This window comes from Xiphophorus couchianus, chromosome 16 (genome assembly GCF_001444195.1).
Source record: "Xiphophorus couchianus chromosome 16, X_couchianus-1.0, whole genome shotgun sequence".
In the NCBI taxonomy this organism is placed as follows: domain Eukaryota; kingdom Metazoa; phylum Chordata; class Actinopteri; order Cyprinodontiformes; family Poeciliidae; genus Xiphophorus; species Xiphophorus couchianus.
Genome location: NC_040243.1, coordinates 329,239 through 350,240, shown reverse-complemented (window position 1 = coordinate 350,240; position 21,002 = coordinate 329,239). Strand labels below are relative to the sequence as shown.

General features: G+C 48.5%; 2 protein-coding genes across 7 annotated transcripts in view; both read left to right on the top strand.

Annotated features, from left to right (window-relative positions):
- Positions 1-5,281, top strand: part of caskin2 (CASK interacting protein 2) — a 39,537-nt gene extending 34,256 nt beyond the window's left edge. For 4 of the 5 annotated variants that reach the window (XM_028041662.1, XM_028041660.1, XM_028041665.1 and 1 more), the window contains 8 exons: positions 38-104; positions 170-267; positions 781-891; positions 975-1,076; positions 1,177-1,315; positions 1,398-3,014; positions 4,302-4,566; positions 4,642-5,281. In XM_028041662.1, the coding sequence (XP_027897463.1) occupies positions 38-104; positions 170-267; positions 781-891; positions 975-1,076; positions 1,177-1,315; positions 1,398-3,014; positions 4,302-4,566; positions 4,642-4,738 (2,496 nt within the window). In that variant the 3' untranslated portion in view covers positions 4,739-5,281. The remainder of the gene's footprint in view (positions 1-37; positions 105-169; positions 268-780; positions 892-974; positions 1,077-1,176; positions 1,316-1,397; positions 3,015-4,301; positions 4,567-4,641) is intronic. The other variant, XM_028041661.1, reaches the window with a different exon arrangement.
- Positions 5,282-8,477: 3,196 nt separating this feature from the next.
- On the top strand, positions 8,478-20,936 carry mvp (major vault protein). Of its 2 annotated transcripts, none has more exons than XM_028041667.1 (18): positions 8,478-8,637; positions 12,782-12,960; positions 13,104-13,299; positions 13,399-13,522; positions 13,684-13,815; positions 13,902-13,996; positions 15,040-15,276; positions 15,448-15,570; positions 16,992-17,213; positions 18,025-18,260; positions 18,335-18,532; positions 18,600-18,744; positions 19,322-19,533; positions 19,610-19,726; positions 19,808-19,934; positions 20,188-20,376; positions 20,460-20,591; positions 20,750-20,936. In XM_028041667.1, the coding sequence occupies exons 2-17, from the start codon at positions 12,797-12,799 to the stop codon at positions 20,583-20,585; spliced, it is 2,643 nt and encodes an 880-aa protein (XP_027897468.1). In that variant the 5' UTR covers positions 8,478-8,637; positions 12,782-12,796; the 3' UTR covers positions 20,586-20,591; positions 20,750-20,936. The 2 variants fall into 2 exon arrangements, with proteins under 2 accessions (XP_027897468.1, XP_027897467.1); XM_028041666.1 differs by having other exon boundaries at positions 20,460-20,613.
- Positions 20,937-21,002: the final 66 nt, after the last annotated feature.

The following is a 21,002-nucleotide window of genomic DNA, read 5'->3' as shown; positions in this document are numbered from 1 at the left end:
CTCTGCCGAGTCTGAACTTGTTTTTGTTGCTGTGCAGCTGGCGCCCCCTGCTGCTGATCCAGGAGCCTCTGCTGACCCCAGCAGACAGGCAGAGAGTCCTGCAGGTGGGTTTCTCTGCGTCCTCAACTCAGCAGTGAGGTGTCCCTGCTCAGCCTGTCCTGTCCTGCAGGTGGCGCCCCTCGCAGGCAGACGGTGACGGTGCAGCGCCTGCCAGAGCCCAGCTTCACGCAGCAGTTCGTTCGTCCGCAGCAGCTGCTGGAGGGGAAGGTAGGAGGATCAGGACTGGACCCGGTCTGTCCCGGCTCTTCTCCCAGGGAGACATCCGCAGGGGGCGTCCTGAATAAATTATTACTGTTACATAAAAACTCAAAAGTGATGATGATCAGAAACATTAAATAAGTTTCATCTGCAGAGTTCTTATCATTTGTACTTTTTGAAGAATATTTTCTGGAAAAATTTGCCCAAAAATGATATATAAATATATTTTTTTAATTTATGTTTTTTCTAGATTTAGAAGAAATAATGTTTAATTTATTTAATACCATTACATTTTGATTTGGGTAATTATTAAAAATATTTCTGTTGTGATCAAGTTGACTTGTGGATAATTTCAGTGCTAATAAGTTTCAGATATAAAATCATTAAAAATTAAACATTTCTATTGATGTTGTTTTTCATTAAAGAGTGAACTAACTGAATTGTTAGTGTGTGTATTTCGGATCAAAACCGGTTTTGGACCAGATCAGAACCGGGTTTGGACTGCCTGACTCTGTGTCCCAGGATGCGGACGCCATCTTCCAGTGGCTGAGCGACTTCCAGCTGCAGCAGTACACCGGGAACTTCCTGAGCGCTGGCTACGACGTTCCCACCATCAGCCGGATGACTCCTGAGGTGAATCCACCAGAAGCCTGTTAGAGGCTCGACCCAGTGGATCACACCACCAACTTCTTGTTTCTGATGCGTTTCCTGTTCAGGATCTGACCGCCATCGGCGTCACCAAACCGGGGCACCGGAAGAAGATCTCCATGGAGATCAACAACCTGAACATCCCAGAGTGGCTGCCGGAGTACATCCCTGTGAGTATTGACCTGCAGGAGCCCATGGTTTGGTTCTGATCCGTCTCAGCCCGTCCGCCTCTATGGTTCTGTTCTGACCCGTTTCGTCCTGTCCTTCCAGTCGGACCTTGGCGAGTGGCTCAGCACCATCGGCCTCCCGCAGTACCACAAGAAGCTGTCAGAGAATGGCTACGATTCCATCAGCATCGTCAAAGACCTGACCTGGGAGGACCTGCAGGAGATCGGCATCACAAAGCTGGGTCCGGAGCCGCCGCGCCGCCACGTGCCGAGCCACGCACCGTCCGGGTCAGAACCTTTTCTGACGCTCCATTTCCTCTGCAGGCCACCAGAAGAAGCTGATGTTGGCGGTGAAGAAGCTGAGCGACATCCAGAGGGCCATCTTGCAGGCGGACACCGGCGCTGGGACGCTGCGGCGTAAAGCGCCTGGAGTGCTCCACCTGGTCGCTATTGAGTCTCCGGACGCCAGCAGCGAGTGTTCCTCTCCTCACACTCCCATCATGGTGACCTTCCAGGACAGCGAGCTGAGCGCAGAGCTACAGACCGCCATAGTGAGTCACTACGGAGGCTGCAACGAAGGCCTGGCGGTCGAGAACGCCGTGGGGATGTCGCAGAGCCAGGAGAACATTGACACCCGGTCCAGAGGCTCCGGCCGGTCTCAGGAGCCACCCACTGCCTCAATTGGCCCCCGTGGCTGGTCCCAGGAGAGCCTGGAGGGAAGCCCGGCCCGGGAGAGGAACCTGCCTGAGGGCTGGGACCAGCGGCCGCTGCAGCATCAGCCGCTGCCCAAGCAGGTGCCCCTGGGGACGGCCACCGTCTTCAAGTACCCGGCCATACCGGCCAAACCCAAACTGCTGCGCGGCGCCTCCCCGGCTCTGAAAGGCTTCAGCTACCTGCATTCCCAGTGTGGCTCCACCAACCTGAATCCGACGGCCCGATCCGAGCACCACCGGACCCTGACGCCCCCAAACCGGCGCACCCAGAGCAAGACCCGCTACGCGCTGTCGGACGGAGAGCCGGACGAGGATGACGACGACCTCACCGTTCCGCCGTCTGACGTTCCGTCCTACGCCACCTTGACCCGAAAGCCCGGCCGCAGCCAGCCCGGCCGGTCGCAGTCCGGCTCAGACAGGAACAGCAATGTGGGGCGCAGTCAGTCGTTTGCCGTGCGTGCCCGCAGAAAGGGTCCCCCTCCTCCGCCGCCGAAGAGGCTGAGCTCAGTGAGCAGCACGACCAGCAGCGAGCTGAGCGACAGCAGCCCCACCTCGTCCTCTGGGGGCGTGGTCACCGACAGCCCAGGGAGCGTCAGGAGCATCACCGCCTCTCTGGAGAGCAGCCCAGGGCCCAGACACGGCGCTGCGTCAGAGGCCAGGGAGACCGCAGAGCTCAGGAGGAAGGTCCACAGCGAATGTCTTCCCAGTCAAACCAGCAGCAGCGCAGAGGTTGACCGAATGTTGAAGTCCGACTCTGAGGAGGAGGAACCGAAGGCTCAAGGCCTGGACGGATCTTCGTCTCCCCAGAACAGCTCCAGCGAGTGCATCCCCTTCGCCGAAGAAGGCAACCTGACCATCAAACAGAGACCCAAAGCTCCAGGCCCCCCCAGAGCTGAGGCCGTGCTGGAGCCACCAAACAAACCAGGGGCCAAAGCTCTGGAGGTTCCCGAGTTCAACCTGAAGGAGTCCGACACGGTGAAGAGGCGCCACAAACCCAAGGACAAGGAGCAGGGCGAGGGTTCCCCGGTCAGATCCGGAGCCTCAGGGTCCGAGTCTGGTGGCAGCAGGCCCCCATCCAGGAACCAGGACCAGTTGGACCTGAGAATCAGCGAGGCCAGTCTGGAGAGGCCCAGCAGCCCAGCGACAGGGTCTCCTCTGAAACCTTCTCTTTCACCAAAACCCGCCATCACCCCGAAACCTGTTCGCCACAGTCTGCTGGCCGCTCAGGGTGAGACACCAACACCTTCATCACAACAATACATTTTGAAACCTCTGAAGGTTAAAGAACCCTCAGAGCTCTTCTGAGGAATGTGTCCATTCGGTTCTCTGGTTGGCGGTACTCCAGATACCTGCAGAACTCCACGGTTCAAAGAGGCAACCAGCAGGGTTCAGGCTTCTGCTGCTTGTCTCTTCAGGTGGAACCTAATGAGGGATCCTGCTTCTGAATGGCTTCAGCCTGATGTTGATACATTCACCAGTCCCTGACAGTCACGATTCAGGGTTAGAGCCTCCCAGGTCTTTATTTGGACTTGACTTCTCTCTGAACTTCAGGCTTTATGATTTTGGTTACCTGTCCTGTCTCCAGTCTTCATTTTGGATATTCCCAGCCTTGCTATTGTTGGTTTGCGTTTTCTGACTTCTCAGTCTTAACTTGAAGTTCATAGCAGCCTCTGTCTGGATTCTCTTGACTTGTTATGTTTTGGTCCTGGTTTATGACTTGTCTTTCCTGACTCGTTTTGACTTGAGACTACCTGGTTTTTACTGGACTCTTCCCGTCTCAAGGTTGGCCGGTCTTGAATGAGTCTGTAAAATCTTGTAGCATTTCCTGTCTTTGTTGGGATTCACTAGTTTTGTCTTGATTGTATTCAGTGTTTGGTGGACTTGTACCAGTCTTAACTTGGGACTCGTTTTGCTTTGGTTAGGACATACTTTCTCTCCTTAGGAGATGAAGCCGATCTCAGATTTTTTTATTGTTTTTTTTCCCAATTTTGTTTGGGATTTTCAGCTTGTTACTAGAAAGAAATCCATCTCTGAGTGTTTTCCACTATTGACTTGAGATTCCATGATGTTGATAGGTTGTAATTTCTGTGTCATCTCTCACTTTTCTTTCTGTCTTGACTTGATATGTTGTTAGAACTTACCTTCCTTGAGATTTTCTGGTCTATCTGGGCCTTTCCAGTTTGAGTTTCTTAATGTGACTTAACTTTTTCATTTATTGGTTAGAACTCGGGCTGGAGACTTGATCTTTGTTTAGGATCTTGAACTGTGCTTGGCTGGGATTTTCTGTCTCTGACTTTCAAATTTTGTTAGAACAGAATGTTTTTGTAGAGGAAGTTGTGAGACTTGGTCAAATCTTCCTGACCTATTGAAGGACTTGTGAGAGTTAACTTGTGACTTGCAGTGTTGTAGAAGACTTGTTGGTCTGGACCAGACTGGGTTAGGACTTGCTGGTCTTCTTTAACCCAAACATTGACAGCCGTCGGTGTGAAACTTGTTCTCGTGTCGTGTTCTTCAGGAGGACGGTCCTCTCTCACGTTGACAGTAAGTGTGGTCCAAAGCGTGGCGTTCGCCTCCTCAGCAGTCCCTGGGCCGACAGCTCCGGGTCCTCCGGCCCCCAGAAGCCCCTCTCTGGCCGCCAGGAGACCCGTGGGGAGTCCTCTGTCCTCTGAGTCGTCTTCTGAGACGGAAGAGGTCCAGCAGAGACTGGACCAGACCAGCAGCTCTCTAGCGGCGGCTCTGAAGGCAGTGGAGACGAAGCTGAACCAGGACGGCAGTGAGGGGTGAATATTCATCCTTCCTGTTTCCTCTGGACGCTTCTCTCCTCTACTTTAACCGTCTGTCTCTGGTTTCACCAGCAGGGGGAGCTCTGTGAGGTCAGCAGGTACCATCTTGGACGACATCGGCAACATGTTCGACGACCTGGCCGACCAGCTGGACGCCATGTTGGATTAAATGTTTAACGTCAGGATCGCCGCTCCGCCTGCTTCGGGCTGCAGTCAGAGAACAGCAGCGCTGAACTGGACCTGCTGCTGCAGCACCTTTCAGCCAGATCCATGAATACTTTAGATATTTAACCTGGAAGTTTAATGTCTTTATAATTTAGCAGCCAGAAAACCTTCAGTCTGTTTAGATCTATGATGAGGTCCAGAACGGTTCTGCTGGGATCCATCAGCAGACAAAGCTCGTCATGTTTCAGTAACAAACATGTTAAAGTTCTGTTGTTTCTTTGAGGAAGACGCTGCAGTGTGGCGCCATCTGGTGGCCACCGCTGGTATTGCACCAACATTTAAAACGGAAGCCATGTTGTGGCTCTGCAGCTCCGTCGGGTTCTTTAAGTTCCCGGTTCTGGTTCCAGGTCCAGAACTTCACATCATGTCTTATCAAATGTGGAACCATCCAGAACCGGCCTTGACCCGGTAAAACTCAGCCGAGTTCTGGAGAACTTTCTTAGAAGTGCTGGAGTTAGTCCACTTTGACATTTACCTATGCAGGCTAGAGATAGGCCAAATGACCTGAAGGATTGCTTTTGTTCTGTAAATAAGGCCATTACCTTATAAGTACCCTGGTAATGGCCTCAACGCATTTCACAGTTGCACAATTGTTCCTTAGACTTAGACTTAGACTGGATAATGCAGCACAACATCATGGATCAGCTGCAAAAGGTCACATCTCTCCAAAAACACTTCATGTATGCTTCAAAACTAGACTGAAGAGCATTACCTACAGGAGATCTGATCTCCTGCTGGTATCATAGATACCCACCCCCAACATGGACTATTCACACTCCTACCTTCTGGCCTGACGGTCAACGGCCACATTTACAATTGAAGAATGGATGCTAATTTGAGCCATCAGTCGTTGGTTCTTTTGGCACTGTTTCAGTAAGTCTGGGGAGAATTAACCCGAGTTTAAGAAAGTTAAACTGAACCCAAAGTCCAACAAAGCCGTCAGGAGGGAGCTGGAGAAAGGGAGGTGAAAGGTCAAATGAACGGTCCTGGAGCAGAACCGAAGGCCCAGAACTGGACCGGGTTCTGGCTGGAGTCAAACTGTTCGCCATCTCTCCGTGGATTCAACACCTTCTGGATTTTCTTTCAATTTTGTAAAAAGATCTTTGGGAGCATTAGCTTAGCATGCTATCATGGGCTGTTGCTCAGCAACGCTGCTAAATTTGTGATTTCTGTTTCTAAATTACTGAATGTTCAAATGTCAAAACGTGGAAATGAAATCAGAAGCAGAATCTCACCGGATGAAGTTGATCGTTTCCTGCGCTCCAACAGAACCGAGCCGGGGCCATCAGAATTATTTTGGGATTTGAAAACTGTTTAAATCTAAAGATGTTTATTAACCATCAGCAAAAACGAACCCAAGTTTTGTACAAAGTTTATTTTGGGAATATTTTACTGTTGTCTGGCATGCTGCGACCCTTCTGGTTCTGGTTCTGGTCCGGATCACCACCACGATCACCTTCCTCCTCATCATCATCATCATCATCATCACAGGAAGGAGTGGTTTAAAAAAATGTTTGTCTTCTACCGCTCTACGTTAAAAGGCTTTTATTGTGAAACAGTCACAGGAAGTCACCAGCCAGTGTTGTCATGGTGTCTGAATTTTAACTTAAACTCATTACTCTGTTTATATTATATTTACTGTGTTTTTTGTTGAAACGGGATAAAAATAAAGTTAGAGGACAGAGGTGTTGTTCATGTTGTTGTCCAGCAGAGGGCGCTATTTAAATGTAGGAATTATTGGTGATCCAATCAGATGATTTGGTTTCCGTCAGTCTGGGAGGAATCAGCGTTGTAAATATTTATTCCTAAAATAAGAGCAGTCATTATTTACAGCTTTGTCCTCTTGTTTTTTTATGGTGGCATTAAAATCGCCGTTTTGCTTATATTTTTATGATGACACGTTTTTATTTCCACAGTTTTTATCTGCGGTTTGCACAGATCAGCCCTGAGCTGCCGCCACCAACCTGAGAGGAAATGAACACTGTCCCTTTAAATTCCAGATTAAAGACTTTTTTATTTTTGTTTTATTATCATCATACACAACAAACCTGGTATCGGCATCAGATGAACACAAACCTGAAAAACTTGAAGAAGCCGAACCAGGCTGCTTCCATACTTACAGAGAGGATGAAACAAAAAACCCAGCAGGGGTTTTCCATCAGTTTCAAATAGTTTATCATATTATCCAGATCTGCATCTTGTTCTCTGTCCATGAATTTTAGAGATAAGAAAAGGAGGCAGAGTTCCTTGTGAAAAGTGAGGAAAGATGGTTTGGCTTTAAGAAAAACACATTTGTGAATGAAAAACTTGCCCAAGATAATTATTACATTTAGTAGCCTTTCAAATTTCTTTTCTTTTCTCAGAGTCCCAAAAATGTTTCTGAGAAAATTCAGGTAAGTTTGGAGTTTTAGGGAAAAGCCAGTAGTGAACATTATAACAGAAAACTTTGCAATAAACACATTCATAGAAAAGATGTTCAGTCGACTCGATGTCACAAAATAAACAAGTTTTATCATCAATAGCAAATCGAAGTCTAAGGATTCCTTAGAGGGAAAAACACCTGAAAAGATTTTAAATGGACTTCCTTGGGTTTTGGAGGAAGAGGAAGATTTAAGTAATTTGTTCAAATTTTAACTATTTGAACCTTTGAAAAGAAATGCGATATAAAATTTGGATTTGATACAAAAGTAAACAAAGTCCTAGTAAAGCATTCCCTAATTTTTGAGTTTTTTAGTTTATTATCTGTGATATTGGGTCCATTAATCAGAAGTCCAGGTGGATCAGAGGTTCTGTAATCTCGGTTCTCATAAAAACATTTAGCTGTGCATAAAATATTTGGGGGAATAACTAATCATTTTTTAAAATTCACTTTTATTAATTTGCAGGTTATATTTAACACTGAATCCCTCCATTATTTAATAAATGCATCACAGACCAAACACCTTGTTCCAGCCCATTATGTGCAAAGATTGATTTATTATTAATTTTTATGTAACAGCAGTTCCTTAGGGAGTATTGTGTGGGCTATAGTTATGTTTATAGATTAATCTCCAATATAATAAAACTTGCTGGTGAAAGAAGGAAAGTTTAACAGGCAGTTTTTTAAAGTCAAAGTCACAACTAAGAAGAAAATTAACTCCACCAAGATTTGAAAATATTTTACTTGGAATATGGAACCATAATTCATTTTGATTTGTTAGAAATGACCGAAGCCAGTTTATTTTTAAAGTTCATGCTGTCAGATTCAATATCTTGCAGTTCTTCATCTTCAAACTGTTTGGTTAAATTACCTTTTCTGATTTAGTGAGTTTTCTGTTTCCATATAAAGTCAAAATTCATCCTGTGGATAGATTTGATTGCTGAATTATTGTTTATTCCTAATGTATATGCAGGGTAGATAAGTCTGGAAATACTTTCCATTTAGATTAAAGACTTATTGCAGGAAACCAAACATTTCCTGCAGAGTCGCGCCCTCAGGTTACATTCAGACTTTAAGCCACGCCCACACTATTATTAAAAGGATTTTATTTTAATTTTTAAGTCTTGCCTTCCTTTTCGTGTGATTAGTGGATCGGTCGCTTTTACAGGTTCTGGTTTAGTTGTTTTTATTTTTTACAGTGTTATTCTACCTGAGAAATCTCTACCTGACCTGGTGACGCAGCAGCTGCTGCAGACCGTAAACCACGTGACCCTTCCATTCCTCAGCTGCCACGCCCACTCCGTCCCTTCCCAGAACCGAACAAGTTCTGGTCTCAGTCCCGGTTCGCCGTGAAGGTTCGTCCAGGTCCTCCGATCCAGAGCCGTAAGAGCGGAGCCTGCGCTGCTGTCTGCGCCCTGAGTCCGGTAAGAGCCGCCGCGGCACTTCCGCATGTCACTTTACACTTCCGCACTTCTCTGGAAAATATTCTGCTCGGTGAACTCTAGCCGAACCAGTCCGGTACCGGAACACTGAGCTTGCTCTGAACCCGCTGCGTCCACCACATTAAAGCAGTTTTATTTCCAGCTTTATTTGAGACTTTACGTAACTCCGTTAAAACTATTAAAACGCGGCTCTGCTTCATCTGTAGGATCAAAGTCTTAATTTAATATTTTAAGGACAATTTGCTGTTTATCTGTGAGGAAAACGAGGCTTGGCAGATTTCTCTTCTCCACTTAAAGAAGCAGCTGGTACTGATTAGTCTCCGTAGGAGATATGGAAGTCCAAAGGTGCCAAAAGTTAGTTACCATACAAACCACAGCATAACTATCATGCATTATTCCAGAAAGTGAGTATTCTGGACTCTTTCTTCTTTAAATAAAAAAACATATAAATAAACATTTAAAGAATAATAAACAGTTTAATTAGACAGTAACAGCTTTAATTCACACCCAATTCTGGTAAATTACAGTAAAATGATCAGGTTAACTCAATCAATCACACAAGCCTTTTCATTCAGAGACATGCTTGGTCCATGATGACACTATCACTTTATTATTTATGAAAACTGATTTTTACTTTTGTTCTATTAGCTACAGAAAACATTTTAATATTCTGCTTTTATCTGTAAAAAATAAATAAAAAGAAATGTGGTTTCAATTGTCCATATAACTAGTTAACAAGTTCATGCTTGTTTTTTTAAACGTTTCAGCTTTAATGTATTCACATAGAGGAAGACAGAATCAGGTTTATTTGGTGGCCTGAATCTCATTTAGCAATACCTAGCTGTTAGCGTTAGTCACCAAGAGAAATAGACCGATAGCTGTTGGCGTTAGCCACCAGCAGAGAAACAGACCGATAGCCATTAGCTTTAGCCACCAGGAGAAACAGCCCGATAGCCGTTAGCGTTAGCCACCAGGAGAAACAGCCCGATAGCTGTTACCGTTAGCCACCAGGAGAAACAGCCCGATAGCCGTTAGCGTTAGTCACCAGGAGAAATAGGCCGATAGCTGTTAGCGTTAGTCACCAGGAGAAATAGGCCGATAGCCGTTAGCGTTAGTCATCAGGAGAAATAGACCGATAGCTGTTAGCGTTAGCCACCAGGAGAAACAGCCCGATAGCCGTTAGCGTTAGTCATCAGGAGAAATAGACCGATAGCTGTTAGCGTTAGTCACCAGGAGAAACAGCCCGATAGCCGTTAGCGTTAGTCACCAGGAGAAATAGGCCGATAGCTGTTAGCGTTAGTCACCAGGAGAAATAGGCCGATAGCTGTTAGCGTTAGCCACCAGGAGAAACAGCCCGATAGCCGTTAGCGTTAGTCATCAGGAGAAATAGACCGATAGCTGTTAGCGTTAGTCACCAGGAGAAATAGGCCGATAGCTGTTAGCGTTAGCCACCAGGAGAAGCAGGCCTGAATTGATTAGCAAGTGTTGCTGCTGATGTGGCTTTGTGGAACCGACCAATGAGCTGTGGGGGCGTGGCTCTGGGAACACCTCTGATTCCAGGTGTGTTTGCTCTTCCTGATGAGATCCTCCTCGTCCCATTGTCTCATCATCAGCCCTGGAGTTGACCTTTGACCTCCTCAGGCTGGCCAAAACGCTGGCATGATTCTATTACGTTGAAACCTCCACAGGTTCTGATGAGTCCAATTCCTGGTGCGAAGAACCAGATGGTTGTTGGTTCCAGCAACCAGCTGAGGTGAACAGACCCGGCAGGACCTGGTTCTGCCTGAACTTTGGACCTGAGTTTTCCCCCAACCTACCAGGAGTTGGACTCAACAAAACCGCAGCAAAGACACCATTAATCTGACCTCCATGTTTGATCTGAGCTACAGAACCTGAGCGGTTCCTGAACCCTTCACAGTAGAACCTCTGCAGAACCGCAGCAAGGTGACAAAGCAGATCTCTGACGGTTTTTATTAAACGTCCTGACAGGTTTACAGGAAAGGATTCTAATTTCCCAGCTGATCTTGAACGCAGCATCTGGCTTATTGGTTCAGAGGCTGAAATAAAAAAGTTTATGACAGGAAAACATTTTCTCTGTTTTTATTATTACTGATGTTATGAAGCTGCAGATGTTTGATGGAAATAATCTTTATCCCTTCAGAACCAGGAACTGATCTGGTTCTGAAGGTTGACCCAAACCAAAGCACCAATCAGGAGAGACGTTTCATATTTCAGTGGAAATTATTCAAGTTGAATCGTTCAACATTTTAACCTCAGAAATCAGTGAAGATCGGAGATGATCTTTAACTGAGGAAAATGATGAACATGTTGACATGCTGAGGTTCTGTTGGTTCTGGAGGTTCTCTCGTGATTCTGATGATGATCAATTAGAGAGAAATTTACTTTAAAAATGAGTTTTACAGACAAATTCAGTCAAACCTAAAAATATATTTGAAATATAAACTGGCCCTCTAAAACAGATTTAAGATATGAAATGAATAAATGTAACTTTTATAATTCAAGAACAGACCAGACTGAAACGGGTTAAAAAAATTTAAATATTTCCTATTTCAGCCCAAACTAATTTAAAAGGAACAAAGAGAAAATAAAATTAAAGTTATTTTCAAACATAAAGATTTGAGCAACTTAATTATTGAACTAAACTACAGATTTTATTTACCTGAACCGAACTGTTGAACTGAACTGTTGAACCGAACTGTTGAACTGTTGAACTGAACTGTTGAACCGAACTGTTGAACCGAACTGTTGAACCGAACTGTTGAACCGAACTGTTGAACCGAACTGTTGAACTGTTGAACCGAACTGTTGAACCGAACTGTTGAACCGAACTGTTGAACTGTTGAACCGAACTGTTGAACTGTTGAACCGAACTGTTGAACCGAACTGTTGAACTGTTGAACCGAACTGTTGAACCGAACTGTTGAACTGTTGAACCGAACTGTTGAACCGAACTGTTGAACCGAACTGTTGAACCGAACTGTTGAACTGTTGAACTGTTGAACCGAACTGTTGAACCGAACTGTTGAACCGAACTGTTGAACCGAACTGTTGAACCGAACTGTTGAACTGTTGAACCGAACTGTTGAACCGAACTGTTGAACTGTTGAACCGAACTGTTGAACCGAACTGTTGAACTGTTGAACCGTTGAACCGAACTGTTGAACCGAACTGTTGAACCGAACTGTTGAACTGTTGAACCGAACTGTTGAACCGAACTGTTGAACTGTTGAACCGAACTGTTGAACCGAACTGTTGAACTGTTGAACCGAACTGTTGAACCGAACTGTTGAACTGTTGAACCGAACTGTTGAACCGAACTGTTGAACTGTTGAACCGAACTGTTGAACCGAACTGTTGAACTGTTGAACCGAACTGTTGAACTGTTGAACTGTTGAACCGAACTGTTGAACTGTTGAACTGTTGAACCGAACTGTTGAACTGTTGAACTGTTGAACCGAACTGTTGAACTGTTGAACTGTTGAACCGAACTGTTGAACCGAACTGTTGAACCGAACTGTTGAACTGTTGAACCGAACTGTTGAACCGAACTGTTGAACTGTTGAACCGAACTGTTGAACCGAACTGTTGAACCGAACTGTTGAACTGTTGAACCGAACTGTTGAACCGAACTGTTGAACTGTTGAACCGTTGAACCGAACTGTTGAACCGAACTGTTGAACCGAACTGTTGAACCGAACTGTTGAACTGTTGAACCGAACTGTTGAACCGAACTGTTGAACTGTTGAACCGAACTGTTGAACCGAACTGTTGAACTGTTGAACCGAACTGTTGAACCGAACTGTTGAACTGTTGAACCGTTGAACCGAACTGTTGAACCGAACTGTTGAACCGAACTGTTGAACCGAACTGTTGAACTGTTGAACCGAACTGTTGAACCGAACTGTTGAACTGTTGAACCGAACTGTTGAACCGAACTGTTGAACCGAACTGTTGAACCGAACTGTTCTTCTGACCTTCGGACAGTAAAGGGAACCATCAGATCAAATGGTCTTTATCTGTTAAACTAATTTATGTGGATTTTTTATTAAATCAGATTTTGTTTCACTTTGGATCTGAATGAACCGGAGTCGTTTGTCCTCTGCAGAACTTGACCGTCTTCATGTCCAGAAAAGCAGGAAATCCTGGACCAGAGATGGAGATGCAGGTGAACTCGTCCATCATCCGGATCCCGCCGCATCACTACATCCACGTCCTGGATCAGAACACCAACATCGCCCGCGTGGAGATCGGACCGCTCACCTACATCCGCCAGGACAACGAGAGGCGAGTCCAGCTCAGGGTTTCCCTAAACGCATCGCCGGAAACCCGACGCCAAGCCGGGACGCGTTCAGACCTGAAACGTTTCTCCAGAATCCGTCTGGTTGTTTAACTTCCTATTGGGATTGAAATTGGATCTGGTCTTTCAGGGTTCTGTTCCCGCCGGTCCGGATGATCATGGTCCCGCCTCGCCACTACTGCGTGGTGTCCAATCCCGTTGCCCGTGACGACGACAATGAGGTCCTCTTTGACCAATCGGGTCAGGCCAAGCTGCGCCATGCCGACCTGGAGATCCGGCTGACCCGGGACCCGTTCCCACTCTACCCTGGAGAGGAGATCCAGCAGGTGGGGAACGTCGCGCAGCTGGACTTGTCTGGTTCTGATCCTGGCCCGGTTCGGTCCTGGTCTGGTTCTGGATGTCTGACGCTCCGTGTTTTCCTCCAGGATGTGACGCCGCTGCAGATCGTCTACCCGGACACGGCGCTCCGTCTCCAGGCGCTGCTGGACTTTGAGGACGAGGGACGAGTGAAGCGGGTGGCTGGAGACGAGTGGCTGTTCGAAGGTCCAGGTTGGTGTGGTCAGGTCAGGGGTCATCCGGTCTTGGGTCCCGATAGAGGCTGTTCCTTCACCCTGAATACTTTGACAGGCCTGGGAACTGTTAGAAACTTCAGGCGTTTGAGGGGAACCTGAAGAGTTTCTGTGTTTTTCCGGTTCCTGTCGCGCTCTCAGGGACCTACATCCCCCGGAAGGAGGTGGTGGTTCTGGAGACCATCAAGGCCACGGTGATCCGGGAGAACCAGGCCATCCGGCTCAGGGCGCGAAAGGAAGGCAAAGACCGCGGCGGTGTCCAGAGAGTCACAGGTAACGGTCCAAACCGTCCAACTGGACGGAAGCGGCCGGCCTTAAGGAGACGCTTCTAAAGGACAACCTGTCCTGCTGTTGTCCAGGTGAGGAGTGGCTGGTCAGCAAGGTGGGGGCGTACCTGCCGGGCGCTCACGAAGAGGTCATCGACATCGTCAACGCCTTCATCCTGACTGACAAGGTGACTCCGCCTCTACTGTGTCCTCTCCCTCTAATCCTTGACCTGCGGAGCTCAGCGCCACCAGGTGGCGCTGTACCTGTGGGCCTCAGAGCTCTGGTTGTTTCTCAGATCGTCACCAGAACCACAGGATGTGAGTCAGTCACATCCTGCCCTAAAACTCCAGCAGCCACTGACCTTTGAACCTCCTCATGTTCAGACTGTTTTCTACTGCGGCGTTAGATTCTCAGTCTGGGTTTGAATTCGGAGGCAGATTTTCTTATTTTATATCTGGATCTTCTGATTCACCGTCTGCCGTCCAGTTTTATCTGCAGTTTTTAAACAGCAAGGATAGGTCAAAGGTCGCTGCCTTAGCATTTCCAACCAGCGGACCGGCGCTCTGCAGAACCCATGTAGCCTCAGTGTTTCAGCTTCCTGCATTTTCTTTCAGATTTTGTAGAAGTTTTAACAGAAATTAAAAAATGTCCTGAAACGTCTTTAAATCTATAAACTTTAAATCCTCTAAGCCGTTCTACTGACGTTGTGCTCGTTTAAGACTCAGCGGTTCGTTTCCTCCAGGCAGAGTGAGAATCAGAGCGCTGCGAAACCAGAGCTGTGGTTCCTAGATGCAGCAGCTGGTGAGGAGCGAAGCGCCTCCACTGTTGAGAAAGACAAAGGAAAGCCGAGCAGAAGCAAATAATGAAGCCGTACGTCCAGCCTGTCTTCACCTGAATGTCTAGTAACCAGCAGACTGGGAGAACTGGGAAGACTGGGGTTAAACCCAGCTGTTGTTCATAAGTAATATCTGTTTTACAGATCATCAGATCTGAAATAAAGCAATAAAATCCAGTTACACCAAAAAGTCCCTCAATTTTTAAATTTAAGTTTCTGGAAGAGCAAAATCGGTTTCCTTTTAAAGATCCCATGTTCACAGCTGGTGGGCGGAGCTTAGAGAGGGAGGGGGCGGAGCCTGTTTAAACTCTGCAGCAGCTGTGATGTTCTACAGACTAAAGTATTTATGAAACACTTTGAGTTTCCCCAGACTGAGATCTGCGTCTTGTTTCCAGAAAGCGCTGCATGTTCGCGCCCTGCGGCCCTTCAAGGACGCCGGCGGGCGTGAGCGGCGTACGGGCGAGGAGTGGCTGGTCACCATGGCCGACAGGGAGGCGCACGTCCCGTCTGTGGCCGAGGAGGTGGTGGGGGTGGTGAACGTCACCACCCTGAGCAGCAGGCAGTACTGCGTGATCCTGGACCCGGTCGGCGCCGATGGGAAGCCTCAGCTGGGCCAGAAGAAGGTGGTGAAGGTGAGCACAGCATCAGTCTGAAATTAGCTTCTCAAATATTATTAATGTTTCTCTGAAAGATTTAAGAAAGGTATAAATGAATCTGTGAATCTCCCAGCGGTTTGATTTAATCAAAGTCTTGAGTGAAGATCCGGGGCCTGACGGACCTGCTGTTCCTGTTCCGTCCTGCAGGGGGAGCGCTCATTTTTCCTGCAGCCTGGAGAGGAGCTGGAAAACGGCATCCAGAGCGTGTACGTGCTGTCGGAGGAGGAAGGCCTGGTTCTGCGGGCCGTGGAGGCCTTTCATGACACGGAGGTGAGGAGCAACGCGATTCTGTCCTGGATGCAGATTGTTATTCTGGATTAGGGATGAAGCTGACATATTCTTAATTTCTGCCACCCAGAAGAGCTTTTCTCTATTTGTTGGATTTAGCTGCATTTTCACCTTCAAACTTTCAGTGAAATAAAGTTTGAAATCTGCCTTCAGGTTTTAGGATGTCAACATGGTTGAATTGGATTGTTTCCAATAAACGCCATGTAGGCATAGCGCTTTAGCATTAGCTTCCACCAAATACCTTGTTAAGCGCTTTAGCATTAGCTTCCACCAAATACCTTGTTAAGCGCTTTAGCATTAGCTTCCACCGAATACTGTACAAGTTTAGTAAGTTAGCGTTAGCTTCCATTAAATACTGTGTTGAGGTAGCGAGTTAGCATAATCTTTCATTGAATAATGTGTTTTTATATAGCTTTAGCATTAGCGCAGCTAGCTTTTCAGCTAGCGGTGCCCTCTGGTTCTCAGTTGCTCTTGAGGGTTCCCCCTCTGTCTGGTTCCTTCAGAGCTCCAGCTGCTCTGTTTTTGTCGTCTAATGAAATGTTCCTTTGGGTCAGTTCTGTTTTTACACCAGAACTTTGTTGCTGACCTGCTTCTGAAAACAGATTTAAATGTGAAGCTGCTGAAGCAGAAGAACGGATCCAACAAACGGCAGGAAGCCGGTTCTGACCTGAGAGCGGATCAGGCCTCTGAATTGTCTGAGTGGAGGATCTTGGGGCCCGGCGAAACCGGGTCGAACAGCAGACCTGGTTTCTGCTGAAAGGTTGCAGCCACGCCTCAGATTATTGTTCTGACTGCAGCTTCCAGGAAACGCTGGGCGTGGTTCATGGCAGGAATCCTCACCAAACGGGCCTCAGTTGAAGGAAAAGCTCCATCCTCTGCCTGGATCAGATCCAACTGATCACTGAGAGACAGATCTGGTTCTGTAACAGCAGGTCACTGAACCAGAACCAGAACCTGTTTAGTGAAGCCGACTTTGTGTTAAAATGACTCGGCGTAAACAAATAGGATTTGTTTAAACAAATAGGATTTGTTTAAGCCGTTTTTGTAAATCCACCTACAGGTTCATATATATTCATACGCCCCTTTCTGGCTGTTTTTCCATCCAGTTTCTGCACCAGGCCCACAGCATGACACCACCACCACCATTCTTGTTCAGGAGTTTTGTTGCTTTTTATCTCCATAAACTGAAAGTCATTAGATCAGAACAAAATGTCTCCATAACGCTCCTCTTCCTCTTCCTCTTCCTCTTCTTGTCTCAACCATTTTATTTCCAGTCCTGGTTTCATATGCAGAACCCTAACCCTCGCTCGCCCCGTCCCCCTCGCTCGCCCCGTCCCTCTCTCCGATGCATCGCCGCATTAACCCTTCTCTCCATCCTCCCCCGCTCCCCTTCTCTCTGTCAGAATGAGGAAGCAGCGGAGGACGAGGAAGAGGAGGAGCTGATGCAGGAGAGCGCCAAGCGCTCGCGGCGCAGCGGCATCCTACGTCGCCCCGGAGACCGCTGGATGCTGCGCGGCCCCCTGGAGTACGTCCCCCTCGCCAGCGTGGAGGTCCTCCTGACGCAGCGCGCCATCCCATTGGACGAGAACGAGGGCATCTACGTCCGGGACATCAAGACTGGAAAGGTGAGCAGGAAGGGGCGGGGCCTAAGACATGCTGCAGGTCAAATGATGATTAAGCTCAAATATTCAGTTCTAGTCGCAGCGTTCAAAGTTCAGGCCAGTTTCCAAGCAACTTTCTGTGAAAGGTTTTCAGGAATATAATAATCCATATTACTGGAGATTACCTGAGGATCTAAATGTCCAGCATCTTCAGTCCGTCCTGTTCTCACTCTGATTTCTTCCAAAATCTACATAGAGAACAAAATCATTTTTATTCTTTAACAAACTTAAATGACTGGATTTCTGTGGACTGGATCTACACACAGTCAGGCTGAGGCAGAAAGCAGCTGAGAAATGCTGCCACCTGCAGGCGGGAGTTGGCATCACTTGAATCCAAAGGCTTTTTAACAATCGGAAAAAGGAACAAATGTTTTCTAAAGGAAATAAAGAAGTTTAAAAAATGTTAATCAGGGCTTTTGTAGATGATTCTTTTAGTAATCATTCGAGGAATCGTTCCTGCCCTGATGTCGATGTTTAGGAACAAAATGTTCCTCTGGGAACAAAAAGAACAAACTTTAAAATATTGTTATTTTTCTTCACACGACTAATAAAGCTGAGAAAATAAAATCAGGTCAAAGGTTTTCCCCCCTGACCTTTCAGGGCTTCTGTACCGGACCGATGAGTATCAGTTCCTTATCGCCAGCCTCTCCGCCTGGGTTACCTTTGACCTTTGACCTTGTCAGCTGTGATTATTTTTGTGCTTCCTACATTGTCGACTGGAACTACACATTGAAACCCTCTGCACTTTCCTTGTTGCCATGGTGATAACCCTCAGGTGCGCGCGGTGATCGGACACACCTACATGCTGAACCAGGACGAGGAGCTGTGGGAGAAGGAACTTCCTGCCAACGTGGAGGCGCTGCTGGCGACCCGCCGCGACCCGCTGGCCGACCGCTCCAGTCGCCACGGCGGCGAGGACGGCCGGCCGAGGGACAAGACGCGCGTGGTGACTTTTAGGGTCCCCCACAACGCCGCCGTGCAGGTCTACGACTACCGGGAGAAGAAGGCCAGGTGAGGCGCCGTCCTCGGGGCGTTTGGCGGCGGCGGGCGAGGAATCGGCTGACGGCGGCGGCGTTTCTCTGCAGGGTGGTGTTCGGACCCGAGATGGTGATGCTGGGGCCGGACGAGCAGTTCACCGTCCTGTCGCTGTCCGGGGACAAACCCAAACGGGCCAACGTCATCAAGGCCATCTGCCTGCTGCTGGGGCCCGACTTCTGCACCGACATCATCACCATAGAAACAGCCGACCACGCCCGCCTGCAGCTGCAGCTGTCCTACAACTGGTAACCAGGCACCGATCAGAGAACATTTGTCCCGGTTCTGGTTCTGAAGTCAATCTCTGTCCTTCAGGCACTTTGCCGTGAAGATCCCAGCAGAACCGGCCGTTGCCGCGGCGCTGTTCTCCGTCCCGGACTTCGTGGGCGACGCCTGTAAAGCCATCGCCTCTAAAATCCGAGGCGCCATCGCCTCAGTCCAGTTTGACGACTTCCACAAGGTCAGAACCCGCTTCCACCTAGAATCCTGTTTAACTGGGTCAGAACCAGAGATTAATCGACTGACAATTTCTGAAAAGGTTCTGGTTCTGCTGGCGTTTTATTCCTGTAAAAAGGGAGTTTTCCTTCCCACTGTCGCCCCATGCTTGATCAGGGGGAGGGGCTTCTCCCAGTCAGGCCCAATCCAATCAGTCCAGGCGGGTCCAGGTCCGATTCTGTAGTTTTTAGGTGAGGAAATGGAATGAAATTATTTTGAAGTCGCTTCGAAATAAGAGCATGAACATAAATGTCTACTTGAAGTTTACAACCAAATGTTTATTCAACTGGTAGTTTACAAAAGAGATGAGAAAATTAGAATTCATCTGGGGAAGCTAGGCTATAAACCACCTAGCAATCATTGCTAAGCAATGCTAGCATCCACTGCTAGCGGATTAGCTATCATTAGCGCCACTGCTAGCAGATTAGCAATCATTAGCGCCACTGCTAGCGGATTAGCAATCATTAGCTCCACTGCTAGCGGATTAGCTATTATTAGCGCCACTGCTAGCGGATTAGCTATCATTAGCTTTGTCTGTCCAGAACTCGAACCGGATCATCTGCTCGGCCGTGTTCGGCTTCGATGAGAAGCTGGCGGTTCGCCCCAGCCTGCGCTTCGCCCAGAACAACCTGGTGATCAGCAGCGTGGACATCCAGTCCGTGGAGCCAGTGGACCAGAGGACCAGAGACGCCCTGCAGAAGAGCGTCCAGCTGGCCATCGAGATCACCACCAACTCCCAGGAGGCGGCGGCCCGGTCCGACACTCGCCACGTCATCAGAACCCGCCGCGACGGGTCGGCCTCGCTCATCGGGTTCCGTTTGTCCCTGCAGACACGAGGCGGAGCGCCTGGAGCAGGAGGCCCGGGGTAAGCTGGAGAGGCAGAAGATCACCGACCAGGCCGAGGCCGAGCGGGCCCGCAAGGAGCTGCTGGAGCTGGAGGCGCTGAGGTGGGTCAGCCGGGTTCCAACCGGCAGAACCGATCTAGATGGCTGAGGTTCTCCTCTGACCCGCTCCCTGCTGTGTTTCAGCGCCTCGGTGGAGAGCACCGGAGCGGCCAAAGCCGAGGCCCAGTCCCAGGCCGAGGCGGCGCGGATCCGAGGCGAGGCCGCCGTCAACGAGGCCAAACTGAAAGCCGAAGCCCAGCGCATCGAGGCGGTACGCTGACACTTCTGGGGTTCTGGTCGCTGCCGCGCTTCCTGTTTCTCATGCCAAGACCAGAGTACACTTCCTGTTTCTCACCATGACACTTCCTGTCATACCATTTCCTGTTTCAGTTCAACCCACTTTCTGTTTCTGATCTTTGGGTAATCGGCTCCAAAGGTCGAAAATGGCTTCCTGCACGCTCTGGTCATTAGAAGAGGCTCCAACATGAAATGTCTTCCTGTTTGTCCGTCTTGCTGCTTCTCAGGAGGCGGAGCTCCAGCGGCTGGCTAAGGCGCGGGAACAGGAGCTGAGCTATAAGAAGGAGTTGGACCGCCTGGAGGTGGAGAAGCAGGAGCGTTTGTCTCAGCTGGACAGTCAGCGCTTCAGGCAGATGATGGAGAGTCTGGGCAGCGACACGCTGAAGGAGATCGCCCGGGCCGGGCCGGAACTGCAGGTACGGTTCTGAAGCTGCGGGCGGGTCCGGAAACGATCCGGTCGTGGTCCGGTTCTGACCCGAGGCGCCGTGTTCCTCTGCAGGTGAAGATGCTGCAGTCTCTGGGTCTGAAGTCCACTCTGATCACGGACGGCTCGTCGCCCATCAACCTGTTCACCACCGCTAATGGCCTGCTGGGGGCGCTGCCCGGACCGGGCCCGGCCCAGTGAATGCAGGTACCGTCCGCTCGGACCGTTGGTAAGTCCTGGAGATGTTCTGGACCAGACTGGTTCCAGGTTGGATCAGAGGTTCCTGCTCTGAGCATCAGAACCAGCAGGACCAGAACCGGTTCTGATGAATGAAGCGGTAACCTCTTCCTGGTTCTGTTTTCCAGGTGAGATGATCGGACCGACCGTCTTCTTCTTCCTGAAGAAACCCAACAGAACCATTAGTGGGCCTCCCGCTCCTGTTCTGGTTCTGCTGCATCAGAACCAGAACCAGCCGGGTTCTGGTGATGTTCTGCCTTACAGCCAGCTGTCATTGCTCCGAAAGGAATAAAAAACTGACATGTTTCAACTGGACTGGTTCTGTTTGTATTACTGGGTTTTGATGTAGAACCAGGCAGTTTCACTGGCTCAGCTAGTTCA